The sequence below is a fragment of the Onychomys torridus genome, chromosome X, assembly GCF_903995425.1.
Source record: "Onychomys torridus chromosome X, mOncTor1.1, whole genome shotgun sequence".
Classification (NCBI taxonomy): Eukaryota; Metazoa; Chordata; class Mammalia; order Rodentia; family Cricetidae; genus Onychomys; species Onychomys torridus.
The window spans coordinates 76,765,307-76,785,947 of NC_050466.1; the positions used below are offsets into that span (position 1 = coordinate 76,765,307).

At 39.1% G+C, this 20,641-nt stretch overlaps 1 protein-coding gene across 1 annotated transcript; it reads left to right on the plus strand.

Annotated features, from left to right (window-relative positions):
* The first annotated feature begins 2,606 nt into the window (after positions 1-2,606).
* On the plus strand, positions 2,607-20,180 carry Tasl (TLR adaptor interacting with endolysosomal SLC15A4). Its single transcript, XM_036173874.1, has 4 exons — positions 2,607-2,653; positions 16,715-16,787; positions 17,233-17,274; positions 18,963-20,180. Exon 4 carries the CDS (start codon positions 18,964-18,966, stop codon positions 19,858-19,860), a length of 897 nt encoding a protein of 298 aa, XP_036029767.1. The 5' UTR covers positions 2,607-2,653; positions 16,715-16,787; positions 17,233-17,274; position 18,963; the 3' UTR covers positions 19,861-20,180.
* The last annotated feature ends 461 nt before the right edge of the window (positions 20,181-20,641 follow it).

Consider the following 20,641-nt stretch of genomic DNA (forward strand, 5'->3'; position numbering starts at 1 on the left):
GACATACCACATAGGGCATGGAAACACACATACACACACACACACACACACACACACACACCACTTAGGGCATGGGGACCCCCACACACACACACTGGGGACACACACACACATCACATAGATCACAAGGACACACAGACACACCACATAGGGCATGGAGACACACACACATACCACATAGGGCATGGACACACACACACATACACCACATAGAGTATGGGGACATACATACACACCACTTGGGCATGGGGACCCCACCCACATACACACACACACACACACACACACACACACACACACACACACACCACATAGGGCATGGACACACACATATAAATACACTACATAGTGCATGGATACACATACATACAACACATAGGGCATAGAGACACACACATACACACTACATAGGGCATGGACACACACATACACACAGCACATAGGGCATGAACATACACACACACACACACACACACATTTCTGAAATATACAAAAGTATACATATGACTTAAGGGGCAACTTGGACAAACCGAATTATTTTTTCTTGGGTATTTTATGGCATTGTTAGTTGAACTTTTGTTAACCCCCACGAGGAATTCTCCCTGGAGTTAGATGAGAACCAGTGTAGGCTACCTACATGGTTGTGGTTGAGCCTCCATTAGGGTGAAATTAAGCAGTGTTTGTCCCTGAAGGTGCCCTGAATCTCTTGATCACAGTTAAAGTCTTGATGTACTACCAAGGCCTAGAGCTATCCCTAGGCCTGATTTTATGATTTTGCTGAAGCTGAACTTACCCTTGGGGCCTTGAGTGGGCCAGGTCAAGTTATTATGGCTCACATGTAAGAACTTGTCTTTTCAACCAGATCTGAATAATGTTTTATAAAATCATGCCGGAAATGGTGAAGGACTCTAACAGAAAAGGAATTGCTGGTCTACTTTTCAAAATGTGACTTTGTGAGTAAGTCCTGAAACAAAGCATAAAACTTAGCAACCTCACTAGGTGGAAACCTTCAAAAAGAAGGAATTGGAAATCAGCTCAGTCAGAGTTAGGAAGGAAGGAAAGAGTAACTGTCATTTAGGGAGAGTTATTCTTTGTCAGTTAGGGTAAACCAGGGAAATGACTGGGAAAACCATTGTTTGATTTCTGGCCCACAGTAACTGACCCATTTTTAAGAGTCTGCTAAAAAAGACATGGCTTGGGGCTGGGGAGATTGCTCAGTGGTTATGAGCACTCACTGCTGTTCCGAAGGCCCTGAGTTCAATTCCCAGCACCCACATGTCAACTCACAACTGCCTGATGCCCTCTTCTGGTGTGCAGATGTACATGCTGACAAAGTACCCACATAAATAAATAAATAAACAAATAAATATTATGACATAGCTTATACCATATTTGAACTAGAAAATAAAATACATTCACATATGAATGTTTAAAATTTTGATAGATGCAGTGAATTAACCCTCAAAATATACCAAAGGTGTACAAGAATGTCTACACAATATATTATCACAGTTTTGATCTCTGGTGACTGGAGAGACAAAATTTCTTTCAATTACTTTTTAAAAAAATTTGAGATAGGGCCTTGCTCTGTAATACAGATGGGCATGGAACTTGTTATGTAGCCCAGGCTGGCCTTGATCTTAAGGTGATCCTTCAGTCTCAGCCTCTCATGTGTAAAGATTACAGTTGTGAGGCAACATGGCTGGCATGTTGGATGTGTTATTATTTGAGTCACAGTGAAGCCCTGCTGGGCCTGAAACCTGATATGTAGACCAGGTTGGCCTTGAACTTATGGCAATCTTCCTGCCTCTGGGATACTGAGATAAAATTCAGCTTTTTTTTTTCTTTTTAAACAGGCTAGTTTCAAACTCTTGGCAGTCCTTTTGCCTCAGTGACACCCCTGGATTAAAGACATGAGCTACTAAACCCAGCTAACATTTTAAACAATAAGGATATATATATATATATATATGTGTGTGTGTGTGTGTGTGTGTGTGTGTGTGTGTGTGTGTTATTTGTGTGTTTATTTTAAGACAGAGTTTCTCTGTATAGCCCTGGCTATCCTGCAACTCAGCTTGCTCTGTAGACCAGGCTGGCCTCAGCCTCAGAGATCTGCCTGCCTCTGCTACCCAAGTGCTGTGATTAAAGGTGCATGCTACCACCATCGGGCTGAGAAATAATACTTCTTAAAATCATAGATTATTAATGATTAATCAAGAAACAGAATTTTTAAAAGTCACGTGTGTCTGTTGCTCTCATTTGCAAGAGGGTTACCAGATACTTTATTACTATAATGTGCGACCATCAACTTTTTTTTTTTAAACAGGAGACAGTTTCACAGATAGGTTTCATTTTTCAAAAAAGAGGAAGAAACACCATTCTGTGGCCCTATGTGGCTTTGTCAGTTACCTCCTGCCCATTTCCTGGGACTTCCCACTCCTTCTTTAGCACAAACTAGACTTAAGTGAAACAACTCTTTTTCCATGGTCTCAGCCATACAAAGAAGGGAGCAGCAGCTTAGGGTTTGGGTGGTCTCCTCAGTGAGAGGCTTGAGAACTGTGGTGAAAGAGCCTTGAGTGGCTAGTTCTTCTCTGCTAGATCAGTCATCTCACCGTGTCTCAGCAGGATCCAAGAAGCAGACTATTTGGTGAAGGTAAGGAAGGCACTGGGTCCTTTGATTTTCTTATCCATTATTCTCCTTTTTCTTCCTACACATTCTTAGCTTTTTATCATCAACCTACTCTGGTGCCATCGGAAAGGCTTTCTAGCTTATTAAATGGAACGTGATCAATTATTCAGTGAATCTGGATGGTTCTACAATAAAAATTAGGCTAAACACTTCCTTCCTTGACCTCCTTATGTTATTTTGGAGATTTTGAATAGTTCTAAAATAGTGTTTGGGTTTACTTTGTCATTGTTGTTGTTCTTACTGTTTGTATTTTAGTACTGGCCATTGAACTCTGGGCCTTGCACATGCTAGGCAAATACTTTACTATTGAGTTACATTTAAATTTTTATTTTTTGAGAAAGGGGCTCCATTAAAATCTAGCCAGATAGACCAAATAGTGCTTGAACTTTTGGAGCCTCCTGAGTAGTTGGCATTATAGGTTTCAGGCGAAACTTTAAAGTGCTATCTATTGATTTACTTGCTTATTTTCTTTGATACAGGGTCTCACTCTGTAGCCCAGACTGACTGTGAACTAGCAGCATTTTGCCTCAGCCTCCTCCTGCCTGCTGGGATTTCAGGTGTAATCCAACACACCTGCTGAGGAACAAGATTTTAATGTACTCATCTGCAGTAAAGCTTGAAGCTTTAGTAGGAGCATAGCAGGGAGAGATTTCATGTGTAAAGTCTGCTGTGTGTATAATACGTAAGCCAAAGATGTGATTCATGTAGTTAGTTCCTCAAAATAATTCAATTTATGTTTATTTGTTTGTTTGTTTGATTGATTGATTTCTGTTTGTTTGTTTGGAGGTAGGGTTTCATTATGTAGCCCTGACTGGCTGAGAACGAACTCTGTAGACTGGGCTAGTATTGAATTCATGGAAATGTTGGAATTATAGGTATGAGCCACTAGGCATAGGATGATCTGTTCTTTTTCAATGTGACATTTTTGACTGATTTGGTCAAACTCACTTAAAATTTGTTTTAATCAATTAATTTTTAATAGTTGGAAGCTCAAAGACAATTTTCTTAGTGTTTAAAAGAAAAATTGCAGGGCAGGCAAGCTGTAAATCTCAACAGCTGTCCAGAGAAGGAAGATGAAGAGAGGGGGGAGAGAAAACCATGGCATTTGATTTATCCATGTTCAGAAGCATGTCTAGACCAGAGGTAGAGAAGGAGAGAAGGAAACCTTATGCTTTTCTGAGTAAGCCAGAAGAGTGGGCAGCTTAGCCAAACTGTGTGACTGAGGCTCTGTGACTGCTTCCTCTTAGCTTCCGAGATAGCTTCTTCCTTCCTAACGAAGGCTGGACTGTGACTTGTGTACTTCCTGCTTCAGTTTCCAAAGTGCTAGGATTATAGGCAAACACCAATGAGTTTGATTCCGATAAAAAATTGTATGTATGTGTGTGTGTGTGTGTGTGTGTGTGTGTGTGTGTGTGTGTGTACGCTGGCGCGTTTTGAGACAAAGTCTATTTATGTAGCCTTGTACGACCTAGAGCATACTATGTAGCTCAAGATGTCTACAAACTTGCAGCAGCCCTGAGCTTCAGCCTCTTCAGTCCTGAGATCACAAGGCTCACTACTGTGTTCAGCCTTCAAATGCTTTATGACGTAATGTCTCTTTCACTAGCTGCTGTATTGGTTAGAGCCTGCATTTTAACAAGAAGGCACAACGACATAAGCAGACTATGCAGGGACACCATTGCTCTTGACCTCAGTTGTGCAGATGACTTCTAGAAAGGGAAAAAGAAATCCGAGTACATTGCCTTGAATTTCAGTCTCAGCAGGGTTGTGACAGTGTTGTTTTGTGTGGCAAGACCTATTAAAAATGAATATGGTTTTATAGTGATATTGCTTTTTCAACTGTTATCTGGATGATTTAAGAGAAGCTTTCTTTTTGGTACTAAAGATGACGTATGCATTCGTGAGTGGACTTTGTTCTAATCATTTTTACACCGCAAACATCCTTTCTTTTGTGCACATCTGTCTGTACATAAATACAGACTTGGGTTGGTCAGACTATCATACTGACACTCTTAGAGCATGTGTTACATTAGCCTGGCTGACACAGTTGTTTCCGAGCTTGAGAAGCTTGTTGTTGGTATAAACAGCATTTGAAATTTCTCTTAAACATCCATACCACAATGGGAATTATGTTTTGTTTGATTTTATGTGATAGGGCCTCATTTAGTATAGAATGGCCTTGAAACCCCTGAGTAGTTGAGATTGCTCTTGAACTCCTGATATTCCTGCCTGTATCAAGTGCTGGGATGAGAGGCACACACTACCAGGCTCAGACATCTTGTTTTTAAAAGATGAAAAAATCTATTGTGACATGAATGTCTAATAGATTTATAATATTCTCCAGAACTACAAAAACTTCTCAAACTCAAAAACAATGATTTCTTTCTATTCTTTTGAGATAATACAATGAGCACCCATATCTCCATAAAGTACATCTGTTTGGTGTATTATTTTGCCATATTTATTTTCCATCTCTCTCTGTCTCTGTTCCTTTTTCTGACATTTTTTGAGAGTACTTTGTTGGACTCATTAAGCATCACATTCCTAAATTTTTAGTGTATGCTTCCTAAGAATATGAGCATCCCTTTACACAATGATAATATATTCATGACACCAAAACTGTCAGATCAAACCAAGGGCAGTGGCTCATGTCTGTAATGCCAGAATGTGGGTGTCGACTACCATGGACCTATGCAAATCTGTCTTGGAGACTTGGGATCTGTGGACCTGAAAGAGCTGGATAGACTGCATACAGTCTAATGCTGCTGACAACCTTACTTCAGTTTCAGTGTACTTTTATACACAGAAGCAAAATGAAAGCACTGATCCAAGGAAGGCTGTTTGAGTTCAGAAAAACATGATCAGATAGACATGTAAATAAATGCCAGTAAGCACATACTAGATATTGACAGAACAGCCCTTTCCCAGAACCTTTCTCAGAACAGACCAATTTAAACACAATTGCCTGGCACGTACTAAGATCATATCTGGGCAAGCACAAAAGCAAGGCAGAAGGCCATATCCAGATTCAGGGCACACTGACCAGATTGGATTCTATAGCTGTGTTCTGGCATCTAACAAGAATGAATACGTTTTATAAATTGAATGTAAATGTTTGTCACAGGAGGCACAAAATCATGTCCAAGAACAATCCAGGGAACAGCATGCACCTGGAGTTTCTTTCATACTTCCCCAAGGCATCGTTCACCACCAGTCACTCTTTTGACCATGTTCAGACAGTGGGAAGCTGAGTCAGGACAGCCTACATGAGTTCAAGGCTAGCCTGATGTATATAGGGAGTCTCAGGATGATCCAGGGTACAGAATGAGATCTAGTATCAAAAAAGAAAAGGAAGGAAACTTGAATTTATAACCTAGAAAAGTTGTTCCTTATTTTGAAAGTCTCTTTTATATAAAATACATTTAAAATATTTTTGAAAAGTGGTCATAAGGTTTGATTTCCAGTGTATGAGGTGGTAAGAAGAAATATAAAGAAACAGAAACATTATTAAAAATATATTTACTAATACTTCTGTACCAAATTTTACATATCCTCAAATGCAGAATTTTATAATCAGGTAAAGCCCTTGGATATAGCTACTACCTTTGAACATAAGAATCCAAGCAGCATCTAAACAGAAATTATTTACTGATTTAGTCAAATTAATATGAAAAAAGAAGATTTTTGATTTGTTCCTCTAGTTTTGGCAGATAATTTTCCCATGTAGCACAGGCTGGCTTTGAACATGTGGTGGTCCTGCAGCCTCAGCATCTTGAGTGCTGGAAATACAGGCGCATACCATTACACCCAGTATACAACCCTGTCTTAAGAAAATATGTTGCAGAATAGTTAATCACAAATGTTGTTTTGTCATAGGAATTGAAATATGAATGAGTCAGGGAAATGCAAATTAAGACTGAATTGAGAATCCATCTAACTCCTGTCAGAAAGGCTAGCATCAGAAAAAAAAAAAGGCAGCAAATGCTGGTAAGGATGTTGGGAAAGATGAGCCCTTCTGTGCTTCTGGCGGGATGGTAAACCTGTGAATCCACTGTGGAAGCCAGTGGGAAGGTACTTCAAATAACTAAAACTAGAAGTCAAGTGTATTGGCTCATACTTGTAATCCCAGAACTTGGAAGTCCAAGGCAGGAGGATCATCACAGGTTCAAGACCCTGGCTTAAGCAAAACAACCAAAGTAGGATAAGTATATGACTCAGCTGGACCACTCCTAAGTATACACTTGAAGGTCTCTAAGGCACAGTAGCACAGGGATACTTTTATATTCGTGTTTCTTGCTCTAGTTTCAATAGTGAACAAATGGAACCAGCTCAAATGTCCATCAACCAATATGTAGATAAAGAAAATGTGGCATATATACACAACAGAATTTCATCCCACTGTAAAGAAGTATGAAATCATGATGTTTGTAGTAAAATAAACAGTACTTAAAGTAAACAAAGTAAGCCAGGAAGAAACACCATATTTTCTCTCATAGGTCTAGGGGTGTGTGTGTGTGTGTGTGTGTGTGTGTGTGTGTGTGTGTGTGTGTGTGAAATCATGATAGGGGAAGAAGAAAACTTAAGAGGGAAATTTTAGGGGAGAGAGGGGGTAATGGAAGGGGAACAGGATCAGCAAAAGGAAGGCAGGGAAGATGGGAGAAGGCAGTAAGGGATGGTGATTAATAAGAACAAAGTATAATGGCGCATATGTATGAAAATGTGATAAGGAAACCCATTACTTTCTGCGCTAACTTAAAAAAAAACTAATAATATGGGGCTGGGAAGATAGTTTAGTAGGTGAAGTGCTTGCTGCAAATTTGAATTTGATTTCCAGAATCCACATTAAAAACAAGTGTGGTAATGTGCCTTATAATTCCAGAGCATGAGAAACAGAGACCCAGGGCACCCAGCCTATCATACTTGGTGAACTCCAGGTCAGGGGGAGCCATTGTCCCACAGAACAAGGTGTTCAGTGCCTGAAGAACGTGCAAGCTTCATCTCTACCCTCTGTATGCATGGACACCTTCACACATGCATTCAACTGCACACACATTAATAATACAAAAAGAAATATGGATGAGTCCAATGAACTACTCAGGATATAATCTAAAATGTGTGATTAAGAGATTCATTATTTCTAGCTCTAAAGAACAGAGTTTTTATTTTCTTTATTTGTTTTGTTTTTGATAAGCCTACGTATACATCCTTGTTTGGCCTGGTACTTGCTATGTAGACTAGACTGGCTTAGGCTGGCCTGAAATTTGAAGCATTCCTCCTTGCCCCGCTTCTCCAGTGCTAGCATTATAGATGTGTGCCATTATGTCCAGAAAGAACATATATTGTATTTCACTTGGGTTTTTTTTTTTTTTTTTTTTTTTTTTTTTTTTTTTTTTTTTTAGATTTTGGGACAGGATCACATGAAATCAGATTGGCCTCAACTTCACTCCATGGCTGAGGTTGCTTTTGAACCTCTGATCCTTCTGCCTCAGCTTCTCCAGTGTTGGCATTACAGGTGTGTGCTATCACTCCTGACTGCTAGCCACAATCTTAAGGCAGTTGGCTTCACAATCGAATGTAGGATAAGGATGAATTGGTTCCTCTACTAGAAAACTTCTAAAAATCAGTGAAGTGTTTGAGAATTTCAGTGGAAATAATCTTAAACATTGTTAGCAAGAAAATTAATTGGTTTAAGCTAATTTAAAGGCAATTTAGTCAGTTGGGGTATAGGCCAGCAGCTAGAGAACTTGCCTGGCATGCATGAAGTATGATAGCGCATGCCTCTTATGTTAGCATTGGAGAGGTAGGGGAGGGAAGATCAGAAGTTCAAGATCATTCTTGGCTATACAGTAACTTTCATATCAGCCTGGGATACATGAGACCCTGCACCTCTTACATCCCCAAAATAAATTATTTAATAATAGCTATGTTTTAGTAAGCCTGCTGCTCAAAATCTTGCCCCAGTAAACATTCATGGACACATATGCAATATTACACATAGTAACAAAACAAGACAAAAAATCCCCAGCATGTATTATCATCCAGAATTTACTACAATGAAGGATGCTTGTAGAGGTTAATATAGATGAAATAGTTTTCATCACTGTCTTTTTGTTATTATTTTGAGATAGACTCTGACAGCCCAGGCTGGCCTCAAGATCGCTATGTAATCAAGAATGACTCCTGATTCTTTTGTCTCTGACTACTGGTCCCTGGAATTACAGGTGTATGCCGTGACATCCAGCTAGGGTAGATTTAGATAAGCAGACTTGCTGTCAAGTGGGGCCTTGGCTCAAGATCTTCTATGAACACAGCAGCAGCCAACATTTTACTTTCTCCCCCCCCTCCACCAGATTATACAATACAATGCTGGGTGGTGGTTCCAGCCCACTGGCTCCATTTGTGTTTGGCTAGTACTGGAGGTGTCCTTTGTACCCATGTCAGTCCAACCTTCTGGTGTCTTAGTTTGTCCTTATTGAAAGTATTCTGTAAGAGATGAGATATGTTCTAGCTCACCACCATCCCAATCTCTCTTTTTACAGTTACTCCTCTGTTGCTCACACTGTTTCAATTATTTGTTAGTGATTACGGTATTGGTTGGGTTTCATTAACATTCCATGTAACTCTGGTAAATATCTTGTCATAAGGAAGAGATGAACCTCAAATCTTTTAATAATTTAGGAAGAGAGAGTCTTGGAAATGTTAAGTGTTTGAGGTGAGACCTGAAGATTATGTAAGATGGGCCAGGGATAACTGTAGAGCCTAAGCTCTCAGGACAGAAGAATAAAATATCCCTACGATGGTAGTTGGGATAGGTAGAATGGGATAGGTTCAGAATAGCTAGGGTCTTGGGTCCTGTGGGGAACAGGCAAAGATGAGGCTAAGAAGGCAGACTACACATCATGAGGGTCTGACATATGTAGATGTTTGGTTGATGTGTAAACAGTATATTGATAGAATTAAACTATCTTGTGGAAGGTAGTTGTAAAATCAAGACTGATATCTTTCTAGGTTACAGTGTTAAGACTCATTAATATTAAAATTATTAATAGTGTTAGATTCAAAGGTGGAGGATAAGTTATTTGTTTATCAATGAGAATTGGCATACAAAATTTATACTTTATTGCATCTTCCTTCTTTTACTTGGCAAGTGCTGCTGTTATTATCTGAAGTCAGGGATGATGCCATTTTCCTGGAAGAACAAAAGTGCTTGGTATCATAATTGTGTGATAGATATTAACTACCTTCAACTATGCAGCAGAACAATATGTTCTAAACATGAGCTTTGGAGTTCATAAACTTGGCCTTCAATCTTGCCTTCAGTAGACAGTAGCTGTATGACCTTAGGAAGGGTACACAGTTTTCTTTATATACAGTTTTTATTAGTGTATACTATATTAATTATATATAGTATGAGCTTCATGTTGGCATTGTTATACATGTATATTGTATTTATAGATTTCTCTGCCACTCCTCCTGATCCCCATCTTTTCCCCCAATAAGATATTTTTACATTCACATCTATCACCTCGTCAGTTCTCTCATTTGACAGCTATGATAATATTTAATGTCTTATGTTGTTGAAAGATTAGGAATAATATATAGAAAGCAACAAGCAAAGTTGCTATCATGATGTCCTATCCAATTTACTGTATCTGCATTTTTTATTTTCCCCTTCTTTTTTTTTTCCTGAGCTGAGGACCGAACCCAGGGTCTGTGCTTGCTAGGCAAGCGCTCTACTACTGAGCTAAATCTCCAACCCTTATTTTCCCCTTCTTTTCCTGTTTTTCCTTCCTTTTTTTCTTTCTTTTTTTTCTCTTTTTGAGACCAGGTTTCTATATTTAGTCCATGCTGGTCCTGAACTCATGATCTTCAAATGCATAGGGTTAGGATATGTCCCACCAAGACCATCTGTGTCCACTTTTGGTTTGTTATTTTGTATTTTTTAAAATTTATTTATTATGTATACAATGTTCTGTCTGCATGTGTCCCTGCAGGCCAGAAGAGGGCACCAGATCTCATTACAGGTGATTTTGAGACATCATGTAGTTGCTGGGAATTGAACTCCGGACCTCTGGAAGAGCAGTCGGTGCTCTTAACCACTGAGCCATCTCTCCAGCCGTATTTTGTATTTTTAAGATAGGATATTACTCTGAAGCACCAGATAGCCTGAAACTCATCATAACCTAGCCCAGACTGACCTTGATGCAACCTTGAGCAATCCTGCTCCAGGCTTCTAAATCTTGGGGACTACAGTCATGAGCTACCACAGCCAGGAAGCTGGTGTATAGGAGGAAGCTTGATTAAAGTCAAGGTTAAGCAAGCCACAGCCCAGGACTCTGTTTTTATGAGTAAAGTTGAATTGGAACACAGCCATAACAATTTGTTTGCATGTTGTCTGTGCCTCCTTTTCTTCTATGATGGCAGAGTTCCGACAGACTCTGTATGACCTATAATACCTTAAATATTTATTATCCTTAAGAGGCATTTTTAGATGCCCCCTTTGCAAAGTCCTACCCTCTTTAGTTCTTTTCCTTTTCTCTTTGCTTTGTTTTGTAGTGTAGACAGGTTCTCACTACATATGTACCCCTAGATGGCTTCGAATTTGTATGCAAATTAGCTCTTAAACTTGTGATCCTCCTGCCTCTGGTTCCCTAGTGCTGGGATTAGACATGTACTATCATTAGGTCTTCTTTTTGATCCTGTGTTTGTGTTCCTAGGGTATAAGTTAAAAGTATTTCTATATACACAAGTTATAACAAGTTTCATTACACACACACACACACACACACACACACAGAGAGAGAGAGAGAGAGAGAGAGAGAGAGAGAGAGAGAGAGAGAGAGAGACTAAAAGGAAGAATTTATATTGAAGTTTCTTCAGAAAACCAAGTAAATGATTGAACAAAGTACTGCACTTTAGCCGGTGCTTCTAGTTTGTTAATTTGCACATCAGGTTAATTTTGGTATGCCACTGTCTGGTAATGATTAATGCAGGTTAAATTTGCCAAAACATCTCATCAGCAGATGTCCTTGGATGTCTTTGTTCACAATTAAGCAGTCATAGATTTAAACACACAACAGAGAGAGAGAGAGAGAGAGAGACTCAGATAAGAAACAAAACTTCAAACAAAAACTTAATTCATTAGGTTCAGTGCCTCAAATAAAATTAACTATGTCTTTGAGATATAGTGATAGTTTTTAAAGTTTCAAAGCAATAAAAATTATTAAGAAAAATGGTAGAAAGAAACGGAAACAGTCCCAGGAAGCTCTTCTTTTTCTGGGTTGTGATTTTTAGGTTTCTGTGATACATAACACCGTAGTCATTCTAGTGGTGCATTCAACTGTAGTTACAAGATGAAATCATTTCTTTTTTAAAAACAAACGGTGTATGTGTGTGCATATCATGGCATTTGTGTGGAGCTCAGAAGATAACTTGCCAAAGTTGGTCCTCACCCTCTACCAAGTCAGTCCAGGGGATCAAACTGAGGTCACCAGGCTTGGCAGCAAATGCCTTTAAACCATCTTACTAGCCCTGCCCCCTTTTGGACAGCATCTTGCTATATAGCACAAGTTGGCCTCAAACTCACAGCTATATTCTTGTGTCAGTTTCCAGAGTGCTGGTATTATAGGCATGGGCCATTTAGTGCCGATCAAATAGATTTTATTTGTGTAGTTTTCGTTTGTAATTTTTGTGCACTGTTAGTCTGCACAGCTTCAGAACTATTTCACAAACCTCCGTGACGTGCTTTCTACTGCCCTCTGCTGCCAGTTTTTAGAAAGATCAGATTCTGGGTAAATCCATTAGCCCTCTTCCTAATTTCATGCAATAGTAAAGTTTTAGGCCACTCTAGAGATAATGTAATAATTTACACACAGGCAGCTGAGTTTTTGAAAAGTAAGGAATGTAATTATAAGCTCTGTTTTCTGACTGATGGTGTCTGAGTGCCTGGTGACTTTGGATACATTTGTTCCAAAGCTGTTCAATGTAATACCTGAAACTGAAGAGATCTATTTGGTACTTCTGAAACTCCTGCAGTCTTTACAAAGATAATATGACTGTGTAACATGGTGAGCATTATGGAGTATTATTACAAATGCCACAAAGTTTCTCAGGTCCCTGGTGTAAATCGTTACTTTCTATACTTGGAGGCTAATTTCATTATTAACTTTAAGTAACTTACCTCTCTGTGGGAATCTATGTCCCTCTCTGTCTCTGTTTTCCCCCCTGTCATTTCAGATATAGTCTCTCAATGTAGCCCTGGCTGGCCTGGATCATGGCATATAGACCAAGCTGTCTTTGTCTCTCAAGTGACAGATTTACAAATATACTTCATCACACTAGGCATTCTGGGTGCACAGATATTTGTAGTCAGTTGTCCCATCTCTTGTAGGCTCAAGAAGAACTAAGCCCCACCCTCACCCATTTCAGACAGTGCTAGTGCCATATCTCGATATATCCAGATTCTGAGGTGTTATTTCTATTTTGAAGGCTGGTTTTTACTACGTAACCCAAGCAGGTCTCAAACTCACAGTGTACTTGCCTCAATCTCCTAGGTTAACCCTAGTCTGCTAGGGTTAAAGGACTGAGCCACCAGACCTGACTTCAGCGTTATTTGCAGCTTATCTCTCCATTTGTGCATCTGAGAGGTTTTATTGTTGTTTGTTGTTTGTTTTTTATTGTTTTTGAGGTAATGTCATGTAGTCCAGGCTGGCTTCATACTTGCTATGTAGCCAAAGTTGGCCTTGAGCTCTTGATCCACCTGCTTTTACTTTCCAGGTGCTAGGAGTCTAGGAGTGCTCCACCATGCTTGCTTCTTGGTCACTGGTATTCATTCCCTGTCTCACCCATCTGCAGCCCTACTCTTGGCTGCCGTGTCAGGTGGAGAATGAATCCTGCACTATCCCAGCTTGTAGCCTTAACTACAGCCTCTCATCTTACTGAAACTCACCTTGTACTTTAGTGTTAGACTTCACCACACTCTGAATAATTTTCCTGGCATGTCAGGCTGGGAAACTTGGATCTTAAATGCTTGAGAGCAGAAGTGTTTTGTTAAAGATTTGAAATATTTGCGTATACATAACAATACATTTTAGGAAAAGGTGCCAGCTGGAAATACAAAATGCATGTCTTATATATACCTTTGTGCATACATACATACTAAAGACAACCTTACACAATATTTTTAGTGCACTTGAACTTACACTATCACATGAGATTAAGAGTGGAATTGTCCGTTTATTGTGTCATGTTGGAGTTCAAAAACATCCAAGCATTTCAGATTTAGGGTTTTTTTGATTAGATGTACTTAACGTTTTTTTGAGGTTAGATGGAATACATTCAGCCTTGTCTGTCTCAATGGATTTCACTGACCTTATCTCTTCTCTCCCACGATTCACTCCCTTTGGTCAGGGGTAAATCTATCCTTAGATACAAGGATGAATTTTCTGCTTCAGCAATTTACTAATCTGCACTTGGCTTCATATACAAGAATGTCATTTTTTTTTAAAGCCCCTGACACAGGCTGGCTTTACATTTCATGATTTTCCTGCCTTGGCCCCCAATGCACAGCTAGACTGGTGGAGACCTTATTTACCATAATTAAGACTCCAACAAACCTCTTCACAAATAACAAAATTCTAGACCTTACTCCACTATTGTGAAGGAGTGGAGATTACCAGTAGTTTTTATAAATATTCCCACACCTAGAGAGAAGGCTCTCTCAGATCAGGTCGATGAATATGAAGAGTGGGATGATGAACCATGGGAGATTTGGCCTCTATCTGAATGGGAACAGGGATAAGAAAGGTAGGCTCTTCAAGACAAGCTCTTAAGGCTTATGTTACTCTGGAATCTAGTACACCAAACTTGAGAGTGACAAGAGAGACTTATTCACATGTGTTGACATTCTCTCCTATCTACAGTGCCTACAACTGGCCCACTGTATTTCTAAGTCAGTCCTGTGCTTCCGAGCCCAGTAAAGTTCACTTTTCACAGCCTCTTTTCATCACCACAATCCAGCTGGACAGGAAGTACCATCTTCTTTTTGCTTCTTCTTAGTTACTCTAAAATATTCTTCTGTAGTTTTTAAATCATTTTTTTCTTTTGTGGAAGTTGGATTAAATCTAGAACTCCGCAATGGCCAGGCAAATAAGTACTATGGCACTGAGTTAGTTCCTCGGTCCTACTTTGAAAAAATGATTTATTTATTTTTATTTTATGGGTATGTGTGAGTGCCTGCATCCATGCATGTGTAACACACATGTGCCTGGTGCCTGAGGGGGCCAGAAGAGGGTGCTGAACAATCTGGTTAGCATACAAATATGTGGATTTCATTAGGACACATACATGCAAAACTATTCTCTGTTGTGATTCACTGACATCTCCCTCCCCCTCTGCTTCTTGATAGTCTCTTTCTCTCCCAAACAGGCCACTGTTCTCCTTTCATGACACATGTAATCCATCACCTTCTCTTGTTCCTCCTTCTCGCTTTAGTCATATTTCTCACCTTGTGTGTGCACGTGTGTGTATGTATGTGTAAGGTTTTTTTTTGTTTTGTTTTGTTTTGTTTTTGTTTTTCGAGACAGTTTCTCTGTAGCTTTGGAGCCTGTCCTTCAACTCGCTTTGTAGACCAGGCTGGCCTCAAACTCACAGAGATCCACCTACCTCTGCCTCCCGAGTGCTGGGATTAAAGGCATGTGCCACCACCACCCATCGTGTGTGTAAGTATTTAAATCTAGATTCTGTTTAAGAAAAATGACGTCTTTCTGAGTCTACTTCACTTAGTATAATGATCTTCAGTTCCACTCATTTCCTGTGAGTATCATAATTTCATTCTTTATAACTGAGTAAAATTCTATTGTACGCACACACACACATACACACACCACATTTTCTTGATCCATTTATTGTTAATGGCTATTCAGGTATCTGATTCTGTATCTTGACTATTGTGAACAGTATGGTATAAATATGGATTTGCAAATGTCTCTGTGGTATGTTGACATAGGATTCTTCAGGTGTCTATATAGGAAGAGTGGTGTAGTTGAATCATATGGTAATTTCATTTTTAGTTTGTTTTTTTTTTAAGGAACCACTGTATTGAATGGCTGTACCAGTTCAGATTCTGCATTAATGGCTTATATTGTTGCTGTGTCAAAATGTCTTGACAAAAGCAACTTAAGGGAGAATGGGTGTATTTCTGCTCACAGTGCCAGGTAATAGTGCATCAGGGTGGGGAAGTCATAGCAGCAGCAGGAGGAGAGAGGCAGCAGGCAGCTGCTCTCCTTTGGTCTGCAGTTAGGATACAGAGAATAATAGATGGTTAGTGCCCAGCTCCTTTTGAATTTACTCCAAGGTCCTAGCCCATGGAATGATAACACCCACAGTTAAAACGTGTCTAACCTAATCTAACCACAGGTACTTCCAGAAGCTAACCTAATTCAGACAAACAAGCATGCTCCATAGTTTGTCTTCTAAGTAATTCAAGATCCTGGCAAATTAACAATCAATACTAACCTTCACAGATACACATCAGTGGTATCTAAGGCTTCCTCTTTCTCCAAATCCTTGATAGTGTTTATTGTTTATTATCTTGATGATAGCCTTTCTGGCTAGAGTATCAAGGAATCTCAAAGCTGCTTAATTTGCATCTCCCTGATGTCTAAAGGTGTTGTCCTTCTTTGGATAACTACCTGTTCCTTTCTCTCACACATTTATTGATTCGATTATTTGCTGTTTTTATATTTGTGTTCTTTTGAACTTGTTAGGTCTATTGAATAGCAATTGAATGGCAATAATTGGGGAGATAGAAACCCCCCCCAACACATCCATATGCCTATTCTGCTATTTTTTTTGGGGGGGGGAATCTTCATCCCCTTCTCTCAAATTTGGGCTCATAGTTTTCTAATATGTATGAAATACCCTTTGTCAGTCAAGGTTCTTTTAATCACTTCACAATGTTGCAGATGGTGAAGGCTAACGATGTTTCAAAGGGACCAGATTAAGATCTTTATTCTGTCTTTTCAGGTCTTTCTCCCATCAAAGAAAGAATTCCAAGACAGGACAAGATAAGGAATTTGAAAACTCATACACTTGAGGGGTGAGTGCAGGCTTCTCAAGCCAGAGGAATCACTGCAATTTTTATTTACTTATTTTTATTTTGGAGTCATGATCTCAAAAACATGCCATGTCCTTCTACATGACAACTTGGGATTATGGATGTGCACCACCATGCTTGAATTTTATTTTACTTTTTGTTTGCTTGTTTGTTTTGAGACAACTTTTTTTTACTTTATATTCTACCTATGTTCTATAGGCCAATCACTGCCAAGATTTTCTGAAGTTCATATAGAAATTCAAAAGTCATCAATGAACTTTTGCCCTGACTCACAATATTCTGAACCTATATGCAGAATGGCATGTTACAGCCTAGTGGGATTAGGATGGGGAACTAGGTTCATCACTGTTAAGGCCATTGTGGTCATCTTTGTTGCTTGGCTAATTATCATCTCTTGTATTTACATTTTTTTTTTCTTTTCATCTAGATACTAGTTTTATTGAATTGTACTTGGAAAGTATTTTTTAAGGTAAGCATCACATTTTCTTTTTTATCCTTTTAATTATCCTAAGAATACATGCATTATTACTCACAAATTGGTTGAAAACCTAGCTTTGTATTTTTATGTTGCATAACTTTGCCTACAGAATAATGAACATTTAAACAATTGATGAATTTGAGGCATATACTTTGGAAATAATTCTGAAAATACAGATATTTATAACATTATCTTTGTCCATTTTTTATTTATTCTTTTCTCATATATTACACCTGACCACAGTTTCCCCAAAAGGAACACTTTATTTAGTTGCAAAATGGCATGAATGTAAAGCAGGGACTGAATCTGAAAAACATAATGTTTGTTTTGTTCTTTTTGACTTTTCAGTTTAAGTATCAAATGGACAGGTCTGCTTTAGTAGCCCAGCCCTTGGTATCAAAGACAACCAGTTCTCTTCACTGTTGCCTGTTGCTCAAATTCCAGGAATGCCAGTGTGGTCCTTTTTTTAGAAAAGGCAGCTGCTGGTTTCTGGCTTGTTCTATCCACCCCAGACTTCAATGACAACTGCTCAGGATGTGGAAGGTGGGAGGGAGGGGGAGGAGAAGGCATACTGTCAGGAAAGAATTTTAATAACTAGGGTAGAGGTAAACTTGTCAGTTGAGTGTAGACATTTCTAGGATATATTCTGCGAAGTGAGAGGGATAAAAAGGAAGTGAGAGGGATAAAAAGGAAAAAGCCAACACGGCCTTAAAAGATGGGGAAACTTTGTTCTTCCGTAATGTATCAATCATGAATTAGTTTCAGAATTCTTGTCAACTGTCTCATCAAATTACCAAATATTTTTAGAATCCCTCCTATATCCCAATTGCTATCTAATTCTCCAGAACAAACTTTTTTTCTTTTCTTTTTTCGAGACAGGGTTTCTCTGTGTAGCTTTGTGCCTTTCCTGGAACTCTCTTTGGAGACCAGGCTGACCTTGAACTCACAGAGATCCACCTGGTTCTGCCTCCCGAGTGCTGGGCTTAAAGGCATGCACCACCACCGCCTGGCACAAACTTTTGTAAAGTGAGCAACATTACAGTTCTTGTTTCAGTAGCCTTTGCCATGGATTTCTTCAATCTTTTGCTCATAACACACTAGCCATGTGACTCTCCAGATGGCAGTTTCTCCACTTCCCTTTCTGGCACAACATAACTCTTTTATCCAACACCCAAGGTCCTTGGTAATCAGATTCAGGGCTATTGTACCAGTCCTGTTTCTTCTTCTTAGCCTTTCCTTATGTAGTGACTAGTCCACAGTGTCATCTTATAATTTTGTGTTGGAAGCACCAACTCCCACATACCCTTTACCATTGAGCTGAAATGCCACACGCCCTAAGCCACATCCTGTGAGTCCTCCCTTTGCCCTGGACTATGTTAGAGTCCTTTTCTTTATGCTACCTTTGTACCCACCACTGTTATAATCTCCAGTAACATAATATTGGGATTATTTGTGTCCAGTTTATTTTCTTCTATAAGACAAGGATGGGTTATAGCTTTCCAAAAATGAATTGCCAGCATATATCATAGGCCTGGTATATATCAGGTACACAGTTAGTGATGGCCTGGTCAGTGAATGAATGAATGAATTCATAATCCTTCATTTTTGGTATATTAACTGCCAATTAAAATTTTCCAGTCTTCTTGTTTCCCACTGTTTCTCATGAATTCTCTTTTCAGAATGTTGTCAGAAGGGTATCTTAGTGGACTTGCCTACTGGAATGACATCCATTGGAACTGTGCATCTTATCATGAACCGGTGGCTGAGGAACAGGGGGAGGAGACAAGTTCTGTTGCTGCTCTTTCGTATTCCTCTGTGGATGAAACACAAGTCCAAAGTCTTTACGTGAGCTGCAAATCCTCTGGCAAGTTCATTTCATCAGTGCATACGAGAGGGAGTCACCACAGCAGAAGCCAGAGAAGAACAGTGCTGCAGGCAAACCCCAATCCTGTGTTTGAAAGTCCAACCTTGGCTACAGTTGACATTTGCAGAGATGTGATCAGGGAGACCTATTTGGTTCCACCTTCTTGCAAAAGTATTTGCACAAATTACAATGACCTACATATTGCAGGGGGACAGGTGATGGCCATTAACTCAGTAATGGCAGATTTTCCCTCAGAGAGCAGCTTTCAAGATGGTCCTTTGCTGAGGTCATCTGAGATTTCTTTGTCCATGGAGGACTCCATTTCCACTCAGCCCACTGAATTTCCCTTCAAACCTATCCAGAAGTGCTCGTCCTACTGGAGAATAACCAGCATCAAAGAGAAAAGCAGCCTGCAAATGCAGAAGCCTATTTCAAATGCGGTGCTCAATGAGTACCTGGAGCAGAAGGTTGTGGAGTTATATAAGCAATACATTATGGACACTGTGTTTCATGACAGTTCTCCTACCCAGATTCTGGCATCAGAACTCATCATGACAAATGTGGACCAAATTAGTCTTCAAGTATCTAGAGAGAAGAACCTGGACACCTCAAAAGTCAAGGACATAGTTATTAGCCACCTATTGCAGTTGGTATCATCTGAGATCAGCACCCCTAGTCTCCATATTTCCCAGTATAGTAATATAACTCCATAGAGAAGATTCCTGTCAATTCCTTTCACTCCTACCAATCCCAAAGTAATACTGCATTCATTTATTCAGAGAATGTGATGGAGGGAATTATGGAGGGGAATTAAAGACTAGTAAAGGGAAGTTTGGAAATCACATACTACTATACATACTGAAGGAATACAGGAAGAGGAACCATGAAGAACAGTTTCAAGGGCAGGCTTATACAGAAACAGAGCAAAAATCAAAATGGTTACAGAGAGAAGGAAGGTATTACAATTCAGTTATAGGAGTGCTGAAATTGGAAGAGAAGCCAAATAGTATGGCCAAACGAAAAAGCTAACAGGCTTCAGGATTAGGAATTAAACATGTATTTCATATTCATGTAAATTCCTCTAGGTTGTTTCTTCTAGAAAGAAATGGACTACAAGAAGGTTGTCAAATTTGGGTGGACTGATGATTTTTCCAAGTATAAGCTTGTATCTTTTTTCTCTATTCTGTATCAGTAGGTCATTTAGGTATATTCTTTGTAAATATTAAAGGTATACCAAACAAATTGCAACTGTTTAAAAATTTTATTTTGCAACAAGGTTCAATGTAGTTCAGATTGGCTTTGCAATCATTATATAGCCAATGATCTTGAATTCCTTATCCTCTTGCTTCTATCTCACAAGTAAAAAAACCTAAATGCTTAAATAAAAAATATTCTAGTGCATGAGAAACGTAGATGAAATTCAAAATAGAAATTCAGCATATATAAATATAAGCATGCACCATCACATCTGAATGTATTTTTATTTTTGACAAT

Bases quoted from the DNA above. Each gene is read 5' to 3' on its own strand.
- Tasl (XM_036173874.1), top strand. From the start codon at position 18,964: ATGTTGTCAGAAGGGTATCTTAGTGGACTTGCCTACTGGAATGACATC.